At 39.9% G+C, this 17156-nt stretch overlaps 1 protein-coding gene across 3 annotated transcripts in view; it reads right to left on the bottom strand.

Annotated features, from left to right (window-relative positions):
- ide (insulin-degrading enzyme) overlaps positions 1-17121 on the bottom strand; it is a 39128-nt gene extending 22007 nt beyond the window's left edge. Inside the window, exons 1-13 of one of the 3 annotated variants that reach the window (XM_036574553.1) lie at positions 16868-17005; positions 15178-15228; positions 14231-14409; positions 11948-12155; positions 7325-7494; positions 6102-6224; positions 4971-5083; positions 4624-4786; positions 4353-4445; positions 4112-4203; positions 3420-3500; positions 2974-3077; positions 437-539 (exon numbers count right to left, since the gene is read on the bottom strand). In XM_036574553.1, coding sequence (XP_036430446.1) covers positions 437-539; positions 2974-3077; positions 3420-3500; positions 4112-4203; positions 4353-4445; positions 4624-4786; positions 4971-5083; positions 6102-6224; positions 7325-7494; positions 11948-12155; positions 14231-14390 — 1410 coding nt within the window. In that variant the 5' untranslated portion in view covers positions 14391-14409; positions 15178-15228; positions 16868-17005. Of the gene's footprint in view, positions 1-436; positions 540-2973; positions 3078-3419; positions 3501-4111; positions 4204-4352; positions 4446-4623; positions 4787-4970; positions 5084-6101; positions 6225-7324; positions 7495-11947; positions 12156-14230; positions 14410-15177; positions 15229-16867 lie in introns of all 3 variants that reach the window. The other 2 variants (XM_036574552.1, XM_036574551.1) reach the window with 2 other exon arrangements.
- Between the last annotated feature and the right edge of the window lie 35 nt (positions 17122-17156).

Here is a 17156-nt window from a genome sequence, read left to right as displayed (position 1 = left end):
CCTTTTGCGTTCCGTCAACATTACGTTATAAATTAAATATTTAGAAAATCAATTTTTGACATTTATGAATCGATTCAGAATTGTTCACGTCAACATCGCGATGCATCTAAGAATCGAGTTTTTCCCGCACCCCTAGATTTCAGTACCACATATCAAAGCATCTTACATCGAAAATGAAAATGTCAGATTCAGGGTATTTTTTGCTGTTCACATTGCCAAACAGATGACATATCTGTGTCACATATGAAGAAAAAGATCGGATTTGGGCCACTTTTACCTGCTGCGTGAACGTAGCCAAAAAGCCGAAAAAAAGAAATGAGTTGATATAGTTCTGATTCTCCTCATAATTTAGCCAGTGCCTCAGCAGTAGAAGGATCAGAGGACGAACTGGCAGCTTGATTGAGCTAGCTTGCAATTTGAGAGAAGAGCAGCTCACCTTGATGACCTCATCAGAGATAGATTCCTGTTTGTACTGTGTTCCGTACCACTCTTCTGTCTTGTCAGTCTGTCCTTCAAATGACTTGGAGACGACAGCGACCCTGAAGAGAAACAGGAATAGACCGGCATCAATACCTGTACTACAATCAGACCCCTCTCAGTTTACAGACACTGACATGTCCCATCTTTCACTGCCTCTCTGGGGAAAGCCACACTGCAGAAATTCTGCTTTTAGCAAATCTACTCTATAGTAAATGGCTTTCAAAATGAGGATGATTGTATTATACGTGGAGAGCTTGGGTTTCTAATGAACCTTCAATCTGGTGCACCAGAACAGGGATCGATGTTCTGTATCTGGACAAAAATGCACCTGAGCAATCTAGGCTTCTCTGATCGATGGAGGACTTTCAGAACAATGACCTGCTATTCTGAGTCACCAGCATCAATCAATTGCATAACAAAGCCTAAAATAGTCACAGTCAGCAGTCAGAGTCTGGGCGAATATAAGCTGAATCCAAGCACTAACTCAAATCTCCTCTACTACCAAAGTGAAAATGAAGTGCAAAGGCCCTAAAATTTTAAAGTGAACTTAATCCCGCAAAGCTGAAAGGGGTGCGGTGAATAACTGTGACCAGATGACCTGCCAGGCTGTCAGTCCCACAGCTATTAGCATGGTTTTCCACCGCTGTGCTACTTTCACAAGACCTGGACCTTTGTGCAGCAAATCATAATAAACTAGATCAGCTTTCAGTGAACATGGCTGCTAAACCAATTCAGTGGCCTGGACCACTCATTTATACCCATGCGGCAGTCTGCCGATCCACTTAAGTGGATTTCCAGAGAAGCTCTCTTTTCATCACCTTCTGCCTCCGAACTAAACTCCAAGACACTGTGCTTCCATCACAAACCCTGACACCGAAAGAGTTGCCCACCAGATGCTGTAAGTGGATGCATACACCAGCCTGGTAATCACAGCCAATGAGACATGAGAAGATGGCTGTGATTATTACCAGGCTGGTGGATGCATTAAGGCAGGTCAGGCCTTTCTTTACCAAACATTTGTGAGGTTGCAGTGTCTCTTAGGGCGCTTTCACCCACCTCCCCCAACGGATCGGTACATTTGGTTGAGTGCGAAAGCTGTCCAGAGAATCACTCCCTGGCGCTCCTGAAAATGGTGGTTTGTGGTTCAGTTTTGGCAAACCATGGTGTGATTTGCAGCATATGGCAAAACTATCTGTTCTTGGCACTGCATGTTGAGTAACACAATTGGTTCATTTTGTTTCAAATTTTTGTAATGGCGGGAAAGAACAGAAGACATAAAATGATGAGTCTTTATATTCAAAGTACTGCCAAAGAATGCACTTCCTGTGCTGTCGTGCTTGGCTAAAAGTCTTTCCAATAGAGAATGGCTCTTCATTTGCAGCTTTCCTGCCCATTGACATGGCACACAACAAATAATTGCTGTTTATCATTTACAGCATTGCTCAGATGCCCTTATACAAAGCAACCTCAATTTAACCATGTTACAGATGTAAGCATTGTTAGGAGTCTTGCCTAAAGACTCGTATTGGTATAAAGCGATGTAACCGCCCAAGTGGGAAATCGAACACAGGTGCGTCGCATGTGATAATGAGCCCCTTCCCTCAAACGAGCACAGAATCTGTCCTAGGTGCAGACCCAGCATATTGGGGACAAGTGTGAAAACGTACAGTTTGTTTTGATGTACATCACAAATAAGATACTGGGACTCCTAAGCATGACAACCACAGCAGGCTCCAATGTGAAACCCAACTGACTACAACATGAAATCTGTTGATGTCTCGCCCTTGGATGGAAGAAGGCAAAGATAACATGGCCTGGGGGGTATGAACCAATTCTGACAGCGGAGCAATTCTCTTTTGAAGCTACAGAGGAAATTGAATTCGCAAGGCTCTCTCACATTCCAGAGAATTTGGATGAGAAAAGGTGCTTCTTTTCCAAACACACACAGTAGCACAATCCCACAGTCTCAGAGAGTACACTTCAAAACCAGATGATAAGGCAGTAACCAGCCACAGTCCTGTTTTGCCCTAAGCAGCATGGCAAAAAAATTAAAAAAATAAAAAAGCATACTGATATTCAGAGTGAAAGAGCTCATACGTGAAGATACTTCTTTGAAGAAAGGCAAGGCATTTATCCCAAGTCTGGGCAAAGCCAATCGCCTCTAAGAGGCAGGAATAACTCTGCCTGACCCATTCTGAGGTCATGAATTGTGTCTAGGAAATATTCTCATATTTTAAAATATGTGCATGCATGGTTCCAACAGTGGGGCTGAAAGTTGAGGCTTCAGTGGGGTACATTTGAGATGGCAGCGGATCATCTGAGGTACAGCTGGGGAATATGTGGGGCTACATTTGCTCAGTGAAGTTGTAAAGAAAGATACATATACAGAAATAAATGTTTTTGTAGTGATTCAGTGGTGTTAAGAAGAAGAAAAATGAATCACAGACAGGCAGACTGAGGTAGTGTGCAAGCACATATATATATTTGACTAACCTGACATTCTCTGGTCTCAGCTTATCCAGCACCATCTCTATAAGGTCTGGTCTGAAATCCTCCAACATGTACTCTGCTGCAAGAATCTCCTCCAGTGGATAGTACTAGAAAATAAACATGTCAAATTTGACAAGCACTGAGGATTTTATTTTATTTTATATATATATATATATATATATATATATATATATATATATATATATATATATATATATAAACATTGCCAAGACCAGTTAAAACCTGAAAAGGTTGCAAACAAATTAGCTGTGATATGAGGTGCTAATTCATGCAAGACATCCATCATAACTCATCATCTGTACACTCCCCTGACAAAGAACATTTCTTCAATCTGCAGGCAGTGGGCAGATGACATCAGTAGCTGACTGGATAAGCACATGTAGTCATGGTGATGACCTTTCAAGTTGGAGTGGAGAGAGAGAACCTACATGCAACAGTCCAGCCACTTTAGAGGTGTATCCACGCGGACGTTCCTTATCCTTGAATCTGAAGGCTACCGCGTTCAAATCCTGCACAGACGAAACACAAAAGAAACTCACTAACTTTCAACAAGAATGTAGATAACGTTCGCTAGAGTTACTTCATTCATTCAACAGAGTGAGGTTTTAACTTTATTTATGAACTGTTTTTCATGGACAGTTTGCTCATTTTAGCTTGAGGATATAAGATGAGATCAGGTGTCAGATGTGTAAAACACCTAAACCCCTAAAATGGGAAGGTTCATCACTTCAGATCACTGATTGAGATCAGCACAACCAGACCTTAGCTACCATTTTGTTGATAGCTGTAGAACAGTCACACTCTTTATTTCCTGCCTTCCACCCACATATATACCATTCCTATTTGTTTGCACATCTGATTACCAGTTGTCAGTGCAATATAGGAAAATGTTGTTCTTGTGACATGGGGTTACACCTGGATGCCCATTCAGTTTATATTTCACAGCGTTTTATAGTAAATGTTTTATTCCTTTTCATAACTTTAGGAATGTTCATGATTACAACTGATGCTCCTGGGTGATTAATGTGTTTTCAATTAAATAATCTTGATAAATACGCATCTATGTCTACGCCTGGCTGAATTCATTACTCACAAATCTAGCAGCAGCTTGTTGGCTTACCTTACATTCCTGGAAGACCCACTCCTGAGGGCCCTCTGTACACAGCTTCTGGATGTACTGGAACATGTGAAAGATGATGTCTTCTACATGCACTGAAAAAAAATTAAAACAGAGCTCAAGCACAAACAAAGAGTTATTTCAAACAGTCCAAAGGCAGATAACCCTTGTAATAGAGAGACAAGGCATATAAACAAAAACAAGACTAAAAATAACCACTTAAATATTCTCCAATGGTACTTACATAGACCTTCTTCTGTTAAATCCACATTGATAATGAAGAACATGAAACCTCTAGCTCCCTCTTTCTGGCCTCCAACTAAAGTGTTTACCCAGCCTGAAACAGAGATTTGACATTAATCTTTGACATTAAGATGTCACACCTACAGAAATAAAACTGTTTAACTTAAATGTAGACATTTGATATCACAAAACATTAAAAATAGCATCTATACCGTACATGTAAACAAGAGCATTACAGTTTGTGCAATTACATCAACTCAGCATGCCCTCACCTTTAGCTTTCAACTCAGACAGCAGGCTGCCTGGACCTTCATGTCCTATCAGGTGGCCCAGATAATGTCCAGGGTTAGACTTGTAATATTTCTGCAGGTCTGGAATAGGGAAGGTCACATACAGGTTCCTGATGTCCTTAATGGGTACGACCTTGTAAAATTGCTGCAGAAAGACAGAGTACACATATATTTACAACTAATCACTTTAAGACAACATATTTGGAATAGGAAACAGACTTTCTTCGACACTTAAATTCTATTTCAAATAATATCTAACAAAAGCTTCATAAGAATCCACTGTTTGATGCTCGTGCTAGTGCAATACCATTATGTTGCCCAAGTCTCACCCTAAGATGCTCTTCCTGGAAAGGATGCACAGGGAACTCTGGGATAGGCACCGATTTGTTCTCCACCTCTCCAAACAGCTTAACAACCATAGAAGTCAACTCATCCAGAGATTCTGACAAAACACAGGGGACGAAGAACATGATGCAAATCTTTATACCCAATTACAAGTATTTTCTACCATCCTGATTCTCATACACCCGAATGCTTGCAAGAACCTATGAAAAAGACCCATGAGAAGAAAAAAAAAGGATCCAAGTGTCCAAGGTAAAAAAAAATGCCAGTAAAGATTTAAGGTACTCTGTCTGAATGCAAGTTTGTGTCTTTTATTGGCAGAAGCACTAAAAAAACAAAATGTTGTACTAGCTCTTTGTACAAAGAGCTGTGGAAGTCATTCATTATGAGGTCATGCTATCGTAAACAGCTGCCAAATGCCCGTCTCCTCCAGTCCGAGGAACATGTAACATTAAAACAAATGTAAAAGCAACATCATAAAACACATCATGACCACAGATAATGAACAGAGCAGCGTTATTTTTTAACAGTCTGAAATTGATTTAGATAATAATTTAATAAATCAACCTTAGCACAGGAAAGTAGAAAAACCAGAGGCAGAGAGAGATCATTTTAAGGGCAGAATGGGCCCAAACTCATAAAAGTGTACTCTAGAAGATTTCAGGGGACTGTTTGTTTTTGAAACCTGTTTAAGTGTGAAACAGCATGGCTCAGGAGAGAACGAAACAGAAGAGAGACTCTTTCAGAAAGCTGCTTTCAGAAAGCTGCTTTTTTCCACACCAATGAGGCCAGCACAGAAAGAAAATGTTTACAAACAGTTTCTGTCCAGTGGAGGGACTCATTGGTGAAATGTCTGAAGCGGGAAATTTGCCAAAAGCGTTTAAAATCAAGTGCTTGAAAGTGCTAAGTCAAACAAATGAGTTCTCTTGTGTGACCTGTGTGTGCAATTTGCATATGTACCAAAGCATGGAATTAGAATCTTGCTGTCAGGATCAAAACTAATCTGTATGAGATGGAATAAAATTTCACATATTTAAGCATAAGTAACTGCAGTCGGGTAGGGGTATGTGTATGTGTGTGTGTGTGTGTGTGTGTGTGTGTGTGTGTGTGTGTCTGACCTCTCCCCAGAACACAAAGTCCCATCAGGTTCGAAGAATAAAAAGTGGAGTGGAATTTCAGCAGCTCCTGACGAATGTCAATGCCATCTTGTGACGGTCTAGTCTCCAAAGTCAATTTGTTACCTACAAGAAAAAAAAATGCATTTGTTAAACAGTTATACAGAGTTATGCAAATCTTCCTGGAACATCCAGCACTTTCAACTAGAGTTTAGTGTGGCAAGATTTAAGAAAGAAAACCCAGCCAAGCCCAGTTCCTTATGTTCAGTATGCAGGAAAGTGAATTTTGTGAACTGAATTAGTAGTCTCTGATCACGTGCCCAAGCCTTCACTAGGCTGTGTGCTTGTTCTCATGGGCTGTGTGGGGACGCATGGCTCTTTTACCTCACGGTAGAAAAACAAACAGCATCTGGACATCAGACATAAGCTCCATTTCTCACATTTGCCAGCTGGAAGGACTTGTGCATTCTTAGTCTTACTCTGATCTCGGGTCAGTGCAGAACGTCACTGGTTTTCATTAATGCCATTGTAGTCGACCTGAGCAAGGCTATTCTTAGAGCAGATAAGGCTTATATAACCCAAGACTGCCACCAACTGGCTATTCCGGGCTCAGATAAATCTTATGATGGCAAATCACACTAAATTGCTTTGGACATTTTTCCCTAGCGCCTGTTATTTCAGCATTTCAGTGGCCTTCACTGAACAAAGAAGGATACACAGCTCTTAAGAGACCCTGTCAAGCTCTGGCCTACCTTTCAATCACAAAAGGAGATGGGGTGAGGCACAAAAATGCTTGTCTGGCCTAGGTCTGGTTTCTAGAGCACAGATAAATCGTTTTAAATCAAACATTTATGTTTACCTCCACATATACAGTCATTTAAATATGGCATGCAAACTATTGTCATCACAAAGTCCTACAGCAGTCTTTTAGGAAATGGTGCTTTGAGCAAGTAGTATCTTGGGTGTGTTAAACTTATTTAACCTACATTTCCTTGCTGTTCAATGATTTACAAAGCACACCAAAATACACTACTCATGGTCATGCTCAAGACTAAGACTTTGTTCACCAAAGTCAGATAAGGATTCAAAGTGAGTATGACACCTCAGATTCCAGATTTATGAATGTTGAGACTTCTCAGTGAATTTTATTTATGCACTTAGGGTTTCTTATTGCACAAGACAAGGGCATTTCCCTCCTCAACTTGGATTTTCTGTAGCTCAGATACCTGTCCCAAATTTGCTAAATGGGTGATCAGGGTTCCCGGTGGCCTTCTCCAGCTGAAAGAGTCTCCAGGCATCATTCATCAGGTTCTTCTCATGCTCAGAGTCCACAGCATTCACTTCACGGTCCTTACAGCTCTCGTCAAAGAGAGGACACAAGAAGAACTGTGCAAACCTACCCAGAGAACAAATAATGTTTAGTAGTTTTGCTTACTGTTGGCTCAAAAATCATACAGACACTACTGATGTACAGAGGATTTAAGACGCTTATTTATATTTCTGTGAATAACCGGCATTTACTTATTATGGTAAGACTGTTTGCTCAAAAGAGCAAAATATTTAACCAAGATGATTTAGCTTAAGAGTCCATAATGCCAACAATAACATACCTAACAAAAAGTATGTCACCCAATTGGACAAACAAAGAGCCATTATGTACTTAAGCTGCCTAGCGCCCAAAGGAAAAGAAAAAAAAATGGTGCTGTCCAGTTTAGGTGGTAACATCTGCTCTTTTACACATATGTAAAACTACTGGAACAATTGAAGCACAACTCAACTGCCATGCAAATATGGCATGCAAACTGCTGAGTGACTATACAAAGCTGGCAAAACACAATTAGACAGATAAGTATCCCAAGCTGATCAACTGCATCTAGCAGGTCAACACTAACTAGATAATTTAGACATGTACGAATGAAATCTAACCTCTCATTTTGGTCTGACTCAAAAAGTTCCAAGATACTTTCATCCATTAACAAAGCCTGAGCAGTCCTTTGTAAACTGAGGCCTAAATACTTCAATGACTATGAGCAGATGAATGACTGAGGACAAGAGAAAATTGAACTTTTGACCATCAGTTCCTTCCAAAAAGTAACCCCTATTCCCACTATTACTGTCATTTATGGTCAGAAGACCAGATTTCAATCAAATTCAAATAAGAAATACTGTAAAATAAATAATAAATAAATAAAATTTATATATATATATATATATACATATATAAACATATATACGTACATACACACACACACACATATATATATATATACTAGAGCTGGGCGATATGGCCAAAAACGTTATCACGATAAACAAAATTCATATCGTTCGATATCGATACATATCGCGATAAATGTCAAATCATGATTTCTTTCACGTTTGAAGGCTGATTTTGCTCCTGGGTGGTTAATTGTGGTTTTAAACTATCACTTATGGTCCGATCATGACAAACACTCACCAAACAGTGGAACATTTCACTAATCTGCCATGGAAGAGTGGGAGAAGGTTTCTGAGCTGTTTTTATCAGCTTGAAAAGCACAGCTGCAATTTTTGTAATAGTCATGATTTAAGAAAGAAAACAGATTATTTTTAGCTGTCTGGTGACGAGCGCTCGGCTACCCCGTTACAAATGCTAAACAAGTGGCCAACAACAGAGCTAAACTCTTTAGTTTCTCAACAACGTCAACTCGGTTCGGTAGGTCACTGCTGTCACTCCTACCACATCCATGTCAGAGCATATCACAGTATTCAGACACCAGCCAGCGACGGCTGGGTTTCTCTATGCTACCGTAGTAGTTTAAGGGGTGAACCGCAGTATATCTGACGTTCACTGTGTAAAAGCATTATCTGCAGTGTGAATCTCTCACACCAGTCACAGAGTCCTCCTTTTAGCTATGTTTAAACTGAAAGCGGTGATTTTGTGTCGTTTGATCTACCGTATCATCAATTCACTGTGTTGTGCCGGAGCGCTGCTTCAAGTTAGCCAGCAGCTAAAAACAGCTCGCCTGGAAAGATAGCGCTCTCCCGCTCTCCAATGCCTCACAGCTTCCTCAGTTTACTTTCGAACATGAACCCACTTCTTTCTTTCACTTTCGTTGCTCGAGAATGCACTAATACTAAAATATGACGGTTTGGCGCTGTAACACGGCGCTGCAGACCTGATTTAACACCGCTAAAGTTGTTAGGATGTTAGTAAAGAGGTGAGTTCACTGTAGGACAGTACAGTTACGCCACTGACCTCGTCACTCACACTCGGTCACAGGAGAACAGATCGCCGGTCGCTCCACTCAAACAGGGAATGTATAACTCCGCGTTTCAGCCGTTGCTAAAGTATATTTGGTGACCCTTTTTTTTACTCGTGGCCCCCTCCCTCTCTAATCAAGTCGAAAAATTCAGAAGTGCGCCCTCTCCTGGCGACAGCAGAGTAGTGTCGCTTTCCTTGCAGTAGAAAACGCCACCAGGGCTTTCGCTAAAACGTGGAAGTGTGAAAATGGTGTAATATATCGAACATTTATCGAACATGTCTTATCGCTCCATCGAGGAAAAGTTATATCGCAATACTTATCGTTATCGTTTTATCGCCCAGCCCTAATATATACATATATATATATACACACACACACACACACACGGTATTTATATAAATTTTAATTTATTAAAATATATAATTTAGGCCTGTCAATGAGCCAGTATCCCAAGCTATTGAAAATGAAAGTTTTTTTACCCATTTAAAATGCAGTGCACTTTATAATAACTATAAATGGGCAAAAGGAGCTTTATCAGAATGTTTGCACTACTTTGAATAGCTCAATAACATTATTTTTTATCATATGAATGTAGGGTTCACATGAACCTGAACATGAAAATCATCCCGTGACATCCAGTGAGAGCAACACTGGCTGCATGTTCCAACCAAAGAGTCTAAAAATACAGAGCACTTTATTAGGAACACCATAATAATACTGGTCTTCCTTGGCTCTCAAAACAGCCTCAATTCTTCATGGCATGGATTCCACAAGATGTTGGAGACATTCCTTTGAGATTCTGGTCCATGTTGTCATGATCACAACATGCAACTCGGGCAGATTTTTCAGGTGCACTTTCATACTGCGAACCTCCTGTTCTACCACATCCCAAAGATGCTCTATGGGATTCAGATCTGGTGACTGGGAAGGCCACTGAAGAACTCACGATGAGTTCACTGTGAAGTTCGTAAAAACTAGTTTGAGACAACTTTTGCTTTGTGACATGGTGCATTATCATGCTGGAAGTAGCCATCAGAAGACTGTGGCCATAAAGGGATGCACATGGTCAGCAAAAATACTCAGATAGGCTGTGGCAGAGAAGTGATGATTGATTGGTATTGACAGGCTCAGACTGTGCCAAGAAAACACTCCCCACTCGATTACACCACCTCCACCAGCCTGGACTGTTGACACAAGGCAGGTTGGGTCTATGATTCATGCTGTTGGTGTCAAATTCTGACCCTACCATCTGTGTGCCTCACTGTGTGACTTGAGATTCATCAGAACGGGCTGTGTTTTTCCAGCTTTGGTGAGCCTGTGCCCACTGCAGCCTCAGCTTTCTGTTCTTGTCTGACATGGTCTTTTGCTGCTCTCCCTCAAGGTCCAACATGTTGTGCATTCTGAGATGGTTTTCTCTTCACCACAATTGTATGGAGTGGTTATTGTAGCCTTTCTGTCAGCTTAAACCAGTCTGGCCATTCTCTGTTGACCACTCCCATGAAGAAAGCTTTTCCGTCGAGTGAACTGCTGCTCACTGGACATTTTTTCTTCAGCGCACCTTGCAAGTAAACCCTAGAGACTGTTGTGCGTGAAAATCTCAGGAGATCAGCAGTTATAGAAATACTCCAACCAACCTGTCTGGCACCAACAATCATACCACGGTCAAAATCACAGAGATCATATTTTTTACCCTTTCTGATGGTTAATGTGAACATTATCTGTTGCTGCTGACCCATATCTGCATGATTTTATGCACTGCAGTGCTGCCACATAACTGACCGACTAGATAATGGCATAAATGTGTAGGTGTACAGGTGTTCGTAATAAAGTGCTCGGGGAGTGTGTATAACTCCTATGTGATTGCAGCCATCTCGTTCTTGTTCATACGACCTGTGGATTCTTGTTAAAGTGATTTAAAAGCTGTATTTAAACGAGAGGGATACAACCACAGATTCTGTCATAGCAACATACAGCACATGAGCAGTTGGGCTCCAGTCTGCACTACTACAGATGGTTTGAACGCTCAAACTAGGAAAATGCATTAAAAGTAGTGATGTTAATTTACTGGATTAATGTGTTAACACTGACAGCCCTAACATATTAATGCAGATTTATATATTTAATTTGCATACAATTCATTTTGATGTATTATTAAAAAAAAAAATAAAAAAAAATAAAAAAACATTAACAGGTATAGCAAACTGTCTTGACATTACCTAACCAGAGAGCAACATAACTCACACTGGAAGTAATCATATACCACCAGCAAATGACACCTGATCTCCAAACTCTATTCATAGTTTATTCATAGTTTAACAGTTTCACACCTGCTGTCCCTACAGAGACTTTGTGTTTAAAGGTCTTTAATATTTAAACCTCGCACGCCTGCCAGATGACACTTTTCTAATTCAGGTTCTCAATTAAAAGTGAGCCAGCATCACAGTGGTGTTACACACAGTAGACACATGATCTTTACAGATGCACTCTCCCATGGTGACACTTGGAAATGGATTCACAGTTGAGGGAAAATGAAACAGTACATAAATTAATTCAAGGAATTCACCACAGCGGTTTGGAACAAAACAGTTCTTTCGCCCACTCACTCACCTATCCAGCGCCCCCTGCAGGTGCTCATGGGACACGTCGAAGTAGTAGTTGGTGTGCTCTCCGCTGGTGAAGGCGTTGGAGCTACCTGCGTGCTCACTCAAGAACTGACTGTACTCGTTCTCTTTCGGATACTTCTTAGTGCCCAGAAACAGCATGTGTTCACAGAAATGTGCCAAACCAGATATATTCGATGGATCTGACAATGAACCTGGTAAATGAGAGAAAATATTTCTATTTTATTTTTTAATTCAGTGAGTAAATCCTTTTCACAATGTAACCATTCTATTGTCTCAGTAGTAAAATGGCAGAAGTTGTTTTGTGATTTCTTAAGACATGCAGAAATGTATTCTGACTCTACGCAATGTTCAACGTACACACTTTGTCCTAAACGTAAACGTAATCAACTAAGCAATGTGTTTTTCAGCGTGACAGACGGCAGGCCTACACTTTAAAAGTCAACACTAAAATACTGAATAAATGAACATGCTCATATTCTTATATGTATTCAGCTCCACAAACATCACAACCAAAATTTGTCTCAGAAGTCATTACGAGATCAAAGCTGCACTATGTAAGTTTGGTGATTTGAAGACCTCTCTGGTGGAAATGTGTAATCGTACGCCACACGCAGAAGAACATTTTGTAACGTGGGTTGTGCTTCAGACCCCAACGAGCAGATAAAGCTGATGAATGCTCTTTGAGCACACTTGCAATTAAAAAGAACTCACGTTCCTTCTGCGGATACAAGTGAATTATCTACTATTGTCATCATATCTTCATCACTATTACCTTGATTTTGCATTTGAGACCTAAATATCAAGCTGGACATTTTTTTTGTTGTGTGACGACAAATAAAAAAATAAATTATTAAAATAAAAAACGTCCTACAACTTCAAATTTCTTTGAATTTAAACTTGCCCCTTTAAACTTGTCACAGATCCTTATCAGTTAAAACTTACAGCTGTAAAAAGTTACAGCTAAGCAAGTTTTCAACAAGAGAGTAAAAGTGGGGAATGAGGGCAAAGAAAGTAGGTCTTATTGACAGTGTGAAGATGCAGTGTTATCTGCTAATCCTCTTCTGAGCTACTCATGTCTAGTGACACGCTGCACCTTCTTAACCTTCTGAAGGTACCCTACTTCTCTGACCGGCAGACATTAATGACAAATCAGTGCATGTAAAACGACTTCTTGAACAAGTATGTCTGATATTTTTCGCATACCATTAATGCCAATGCCAATACATAAATGTAAAATGTAGAAATTGGGACTAAATCCACTTGAATCAACCTTACAGAGAAATGTAACATTTATGTGAAGGTTTGAACGCAGTAACATGAATAAAGTGTAGACATTTTAGTTTAGCAGTCCAGTGTTGTGATCTTCCAAAATACAGATAAATGCATCAGCAAATATCAGTCACATCAAAGTTTATCTATATAGCGCTTTTTACAGGAGGCATTGTCACAAAGCAGCTTTATAGAAAATCTGGGCCCAAGCCCCCATGAGCAAGCCAATTTAGACAGGGGCAAGGAAAAACTCCCTAACAGCAAGCGGAAGAAATCTTGAGAGGAACCAAGACTCAAAAAGGGCACCTACCCTCCTCTGGTCAACACCAGATAGTAAAACAATCAGTCTGACATATCAGTGATATATAAACTGATGCTCTCACAATTCTTTTTAACAAGTATCTGCCAAAACAGATATGATTCTGGTATCATCCCTAGTTAACAATAAAATGAAATTTAACTTGGCCTGTTGAATGCTTTGCTAAAGTTACAGTGTGGCCCCACCACACCTGTGGAATCAAAATGGTACCAACAGATCTGAATGAGTAGGTCAACCACTGCAACATAAAGAGATTACAAATGCAGACAGGGACAGAGGACAGCAGCCAATGCTTTAGGCCTAGGGATAAATGAGTTGCTCTCTTTCAAAGGGTGCACGAAAACAGGGACAGGAGAAAGACAAAAGGTATATTTCAGGTTCAATATCCTCAAATCCCAAAATCTGACAAATACAGATGCAAAATTGATCAAATATCAGAGACTGTAAAATAACATGCACTGTACTACTGTATAATATTTTATTATATATCAACTAACTATACATACATACATACATACATATATATATATATATATATATACACACACACACACACACACACACACACACACATACACTTGAAAAAAAAGGCATGTTATGAAAAAGAGTGAAGGGCATTTAAGGCCAATATTGCATCTAATACTTAAAGACTTATGATAAGAGGCTTTTCTCCTTTACCTATGTGGACATCAAGCGCAGCTGATGATTTGTCTGTGGTGGGGTCACTGATAAGAATCGCTTTCAGGCCATTGGTAAACTCCAGTCCTCTGTACTCACGCTTGTCTTCTGGAGAGCGAATGATGTTACTCACCACCCTGTTCACTGCTGGGTCACTCATTTCGAGGTTTGAAACAACTCTGACAAAAGAAGACATTATCACCATTACAACATGTTTCCATTATCACATTTCTGTCATCATCAGTTTTAAGTTGTAATAAGCATTTCAGACTATTTTTATAGAGCACTACTAGTGGAAGCGACAGCACCTGTGGTTCATTTGTTGTAAAAAAGATTTAAGCTCAGGTCTTATTAAAGCACCATTTTTTCTTTAAGTTAAATACTAATTTGTAAACATTAAGTTGGTTGACAACAATGAACGCAGACAGAATAGAGATAAAAAAAAACTGATTTCCCATTAAGATCATCTGCTGTGAGATAATAATTTACGTACATCCTCTTCATGTTATCTCAAACAATTCACTGTCTTATACACATACTGTGTCATTTATATATAACTAGTAATGGGTTTGATTGCAGAGCGAGTAGCCTAAGCAAATACAGAAACATAAATTTCTTGCACACATTGCTTAACTCTGTATCACTTGTTGCTACACTTACAGAATTACAGACTCGTAACTGACACTTGACCCTGAAGCAGAAACCGAAATGTTTCCCAAACTGTGTGGTGAATCAAACAAGGGAACGCTGAGGATGAGAGGAGATTAAATGGTGGATGCAACACACCCAAACCATTCTGAAAAGAGTCAGTCTTGGCTTACACAAAACCATTACTCTAGCACTATTTTTGTAGTACACGTCAAAGCACTGAATTCCCTCCCTTTGCGAAGTTATCAAAGGCATCAAGAGTGGTTTGATGGGAAATGGTGCAGTGTAGAAAAACTTACCAACTTGGATTTGTTTACAGTTGGGGTGGCAGGAACCAGGGGTCGCAATGTCTATAATGCAAATATAAGGCTATTTATTAAGTATGCAAAATGGTGAATCTACACGTCTTCTGACTTTTCATACGTAGCACTGACAATGGTTTAAAAACAAAAAAACAAAAAAAACAACAAAAAAAAAGTAAATCTGAAGGGGAGAAAAATGTTTCCTTTAGCTACTATTTTGCCATACAGCACCATCCATGTTCCTCTAGGGCATGAATAGATTGTAAATACATAAATAAATGAATGAATGAATGAATGAATGAAATAAATAAATAAATAAATAAATAGATGCTGAAGGACAAAAACAAAATTATCCTAAACAATGTCACATACATCAGGCAGAGTATTCATGACTGTTCTGTGTAGTAACTTTCTGTGAGGTAAACTCTTAAGACGCCTGGTTCCAATCAACACCGCTGTCAACAACTCTAACTTGGTAAGTTTCTCTAGAATAAAGCATTTTACATCAAACCACCTTGAATGGCTTTTAATAATTTAATTATACAGGTTTTTCTTTCTTTCTTTTTTTTTTTAATCAGTTTAACCAATTTACACAGAGCTTGGCTCACCTAAGGCTCCTCATCCACTCGGTCCTGTAAAGTCACACTAAACTGCGTTTGAAACAGCTATTCTTAAATGAAACCTACACTGAATTAAATGCAATCCCCATGCTCAGTCAGTCCACTGCTCTCAGTCAGCGACCGTCCACAACCAGCACAAGATTTATACTGGGTTTTTAAATGGAGATTAGCCAGCGTCTCGGGTTGTGATTCAGAATTGAATCATTCATTAATCCGGACGGCAGCCATCACACAGTCTACGACCTGGCGTAATCCGGGTTTGAAAATCTATCTTGCTGTTCAAAGTCACCGGGAAGCGGCTTCTTCGCTGAGGAGTTTCACACCACCTCCGCTTTGACGGCACGGTGAAATACACAAACCATGTGCTCTGTATTCTGTTACATCCTGTCAAAATTACGTCGATTGGATCTTAAAGACAATATACCTGAATTTCTGGCCAGACACGTGTGTTTACAGATGAATAACACCGACTGTCCGCGGTGCTCAAAGTGCTGAATCTTTAAAGGGTCCCGTGTAACGTTAACTTACCGAGTGTACTGAATGGAAATAGCTTATATGTTCGTTTTTGATGTGATCGAACTTATATTCTTCACAGGCGCTCGACTTATCACATGTAAATGGAGAATTAAATTAAGTTAACTGACGAATGTTTTGAGTTTAGAACCGCTAGATAAACTCAGACGGTTCCCAGCTAACAAAAAGCCAGCCGGGGAACGTAAAGTTAGCAATAAACACCGGTGTGACTAAACGTGTAATTTTGACTTCTCATCCTGTAACAGTAACTACATTGTGTCAAAATGCTAGTCACCCTTATTAGTTAAGATTTGGCCTTTTATCGGCTGCTTACCGTGGTCCGACGATTTGTAGAAAGTATATTAAGAACAATGACTTCAAACGTTATTTAAGTAGACGTTATAAGAAAGGATAGACCTGAGCTAAGCTAACCTAAGCTAAGCTAACAAACAAGCCAGCTTTAGCCTTTAGCCTTTAGCCGGGTAACTGAGTGAATCGCACTGAACTCTAAATGCGATAACAGAGGTAAAAAAATCAAGCCAGAAGCCGCTTACCTGGCGGTTTGACGAAACCGTGTGAACTGTTGTAAAATCGGCAGGGACGCGGATATACTGACTGAGCGGCTAACACATTGCAGCATACTTCAGCTCGACCGAAAAATCAGTTTGTAGCCGTCAGGCCGCCATCATCTCTGCAGGCATAACAAGTCAATAACCAGTCGATCCTCAGCGGCTCATCGGTCTGCGAAGCTTCAAAAAACCGAGTCCTTTTCACAAATGAAAATAGAGACGAGCCGTTTGTGTAAAAATCATAAGCCGCGATCCTATAGAAAATATCTTTTTG

Source organism: Colossoma macropomum, unplaced genomic scaffold, assembly GCF_904425465.1.
Source record: "Colossoma macropomum unplaced genomic scaffold, Colossoma_macropomum, whole genome shotgun sequence".
NCBI lineage: Eukaryota > Metazoa > Chordata > Actinopteri > Characiformes > Serrasalmidae > Colossoma > Colossoma macropomum.
The sequence above is the reverse complement of the archived record's forward strand: the minus strand, read 5'-3'. Positions and strand labels throughout refer to the sequence as shown.